This window comes from Bison bison, unplaced genomic scaffold, assembly GCF_000754665.1.
Source record: "Bison bison bison isolate TAMUID 2011002044 unplaced genomic scaffold, Bison_UMD1.0 scf7180017848385, whole genome shotgun sequence".
In the NCBI taxonomy this organism is placed as follows: domain Eukaryota; kingdom Metazoa; phylum Chordata; class Mammalia; order Artiodactyla; family Bovidae; genus Bison; species Bison bison.
In genome coordinates this window covers 3,906-7,461 of record NW_011478958.1, presented here as the reverse complement: position 1 = coordinate 7,461, position 3,556 = coordinate 3,906, and the positions used below count along the sequence as shown (strand labels likewise).

Below are 3,556 nucleotides of genomic sequence, written 5' to 3'. Positions count from 1 at the left end.
CCACTGCAGTGAGAAGCCTGTGCACTGCAACAGAGAGTAGCTGCTGCTCGCCACAGCTAGAGAAAAGCCCACATAGCAACAAAGACCCAGCACAGCCAAAAAATAAACAGAATTATTTTTTAAAAAGGATGGCAGGCATTGTCAACAACGTCCCTGACTAAAGCATGGTTTAGTTGATTGCTTCTGGACAACAGAACCAGGAGAAACTTGGCAATGAAATCTATTTTGGATGAACGTGAACAGAAGCTGGTGCCATAGGACAGGGGAAGTACCAGCTCGAGATTATCTGTTCAGAACGTTTGAGATCCTCTAACTTGGTGCGCACAAGGTCTGTGCCACATGGGAAGAGCAGAGAAGCGCAATAGGAAGTTCAGTGCTTGTTTCATAATAGCTCAGCACACTTCTCCCTGTTGGACATCATAAAACAGAAATAACTGGGGTTTCACTTTGAAATTTTTATTTGAGGAGTTCAAATGGCGCTGTAGCATTTCTTTGACTTTTTCTGCATGGATGCAAATATTTTGGGTTCTTTAGTAAATGACATAAATGGAGGGCTTACTCAATATTCATTGAATAGTTGTTGACTAATCCTAAGATCTGAGTTTGAAGGAGTTTTGTGATAATAGGTCGTAAGGAAAGCATTTCTTAAGTTCAGTTTGACCATGTGTGAAAATTGCCTAGCAACCATTCCTTTCCCATGAGTCTGAATTAGCACTTGTCATAATAATTAGTCCAGTTCTCTTGGGTAGAATAATTAGCTAATAAAATCACACAACTCTGCTATTCACTGTTTCTTGGTGAAAAGCTAGAGTGGTGAATTTAGATTCTCCATCTTCGTTCAAACACTTGAAACTTTTCTTTCCAAGGTTTAGGCCTCTTCAAACTTTCATCTGTGGACCTCAGTATCATTCCAGTTATGACACTGTTGATTGTCCTCTCTACTTCCCTCCTCCTGTAGCACTGAATATGTGCCAGTACAATTATAGAAACTTTATTTCTAAGGATTCTGAGCATTTCACAGGACTGACTTTTTTTTAATCAAGGTAAATTTTGCATAACATAAAATTAACCATTTTAAAGTGAACAGTTCATTAGCATTCAGTACATTCACAACATTGTACAATTCCTGCCTCTATGAAGTTCCAAATGATTTTCCTCACCCCAAAAGAAAACCCCACACCCATTATGTAATCACTCCCCACTGTCCCCTTGCCCCCAACCCCTGGCAACCACCTGTTTACTTTCTGTCTCAACAGAGTTGTCTACTATGGACATTTCATGTAACTGCATCATACAAGATGTGGCCTTTTGTCTCTGGCTTCTTTCACTTAGCATAATACTTTTAAGGTTTTTTTCCACGTCATAGCATCTATCAGTATTTCATTCCCTTTTATGACTGAATAATATTCCATTGTACAGACATGCCCACAGATGTAATTTTTATAAAGATATATTTCCTTATAAAATCCAAAACTTTAAAAGCCATTAAGAGATGCAAGAAGAGATCTACCTCATAGAGTAACCTGGCTGAAATTTTTCCAGATGAAATGGAAGAGTACAAACCTAGAATTTTCTTCCTGGCTGCTGCCAGCTAGCTTTATGGCCTTGTATACATGAGCGTAAGTGCCCTTAATTAGAAAATAAGTAACTAGGTAAAGGTTGTTTCGTTTTGTTTAATGTCCTGAAATACCAGAATCAACAAGATTACGAGTCTAACATAGTTTGATGCGCTCAGAAGTGGTTTACATCATCCCATAATTTTCTTGTTCTTAGAAGGACCACTTGCATTCTTTAACGAGTCAAAATGGTCTGCTCTTGATAACAACTTTTCCAATCAACATGACAGTCCATTGCAGGAGATTGATACATACCAATAGCTTGCTTTATAGAGTATACATGAGAAGTCTAACTAGCAACCCTAATGAAGAAGAGAAACAGTGGATCCATCAGGGAAATGTGTGAGAAAGCACATACATATTTTCTATGGCATCTGCTGGGAATATGGTACAAGAAAATGAGGACAGGGAGAATGAAAACAAGCCAGACCAAAACTCCTTTTTTAATGTTTATTTTAGAGAGAGGCTAGTCATTGATTAAACTAATCCAATATCTGGGAACATTCTTTTTTAATCTTCACTTTGCCTTTTATGCAGCTTGAAATTTGGGAGATCCCTCTTTGAAGTGGAGAAGGGTCGGGTCTGAAAGGAACAAACAGTTTCCCAGACAGATGTGTGAAGAAATGCCTGGGGCCGTGTGCTTCTCGCTTGGGTTAGATGTGCGGGGGGGCAGGCAGTTACATACACAGCGATGTGAAATATGAATATTCTTTCGCCTCCACGGGGAATTTTTTTCCGATAGTAAAAAGGAAGGGAGGAAGCCATTCCGCTGTTTTCCCACGTCCTCTGCCTTCTCTTGAAGCTTGTGCTCATTTGCATGTGTTGCTGCTTGTGCCATTCCGAGATTCTTTTTAAGGCTCACGTACAAAAATGGTACTGGTTTTTGTGGGGGTTTTTGACATTAAAAAAAATTATTTTTAATTGAAGTATAGCAGATTTACAATGTTGTATTTATTTCTGCTGTACAGCAAAGTTACTCAGTTACACACATATATATTTTTTAATATTCTCTTCCATTATGGTTTATCACACAGTATTGAATGTTCTACAATTCCCTGTGCTATACAGTAGGACCCTGTCATTTATCCATCCTATATCAATAGCTTACATCAATAACACTATTTTTTAATGATATTTCTTTTCCTTTTTTTTTTTTATTCCTGTGCAATGATGGTAAAAGCTGGCTTGACATTTCTAAAAAGTTGTTTTCTTTCAATTACAGAGTCTCCATGGCAACAGCATCATCCCAGGTCCTCATTCCTGAAATCAACCTCAATGACACATTTGACACCTTCGCCTTAGATTTTTCCCGAGAGAAGAAATTGCTAGAATGTCTGGATTACCTTACAGGTATTGTCTTTGGTGTTTTCTTTAATACCGGGTATATTCAGTGATACAAAACTTTGCCACTAGATGAGTTTCCTAAAACCAGAGGTGTGGACTTCTGGTGAGGAATGAGTCTAATATTCCTGTAAAAAATGTGTGACATTCCTTTTTTTTTCTAAGCAAAATAATACAGCCCAAGATTCAATTGGGGACAGAAGCAAAAAGACAATCTAGGCCACTAAAAGCACACTTAGCACCATTTTTCTCCGAGTATGGGTACCACACATGATACCTCTTGTCAGCCAGTACAGGGTTAGCGTGGCTGTTTTCCATTTCGTGTCCAAAAGGCAGATGGCTCTCACAGTACCTTGGTAGAGAAAAACGTGGCAGCTAACTCTGATGGGGTATCTACCCTGCTCCAGCTCTTGGTGCTTAACCTTCACAACATCGAATTGAGGTCAGGTATTATAATCCTCATTTTGCAAACAGTAGAGGTCATGCATCCTGCTGGAGGTCAGACAGCTAGGGAGAGGCAGAACTTGGATTTACCTCAGGTTTGTACACACTCCAAAGACCTCCATTATTTCTACTAAAAGCCTGGATTTCATCTTGGT

General features: G+C 39.0%; 1 protein-coding gene across 1 annotated transcript in view; it reads left to right on the top strand.

The window, feature by feature from the left end:
• LOC104992271 (E3 ubiquitin-protein ligase Midline-1-like) overlaps positions 1-2,966 on the top strand; it is a gene marked incomplete at its 3' end in the record, with an annotated part of 9,420 nt that extends 6,454 nt beyond the window's left edge. The window contains exon 2 of the mRNA XM_010845085.1: positions 2,839-2,966. Coding sequence (XP_010843387.1) covers positions 2,839-2,966 — 128 coding nt within the window. The remainder of the gene's footprint in view (positions 1-2,838) is intronic.
• Positions 2,967-3,556: the final 590 nt, after the last annotated feature.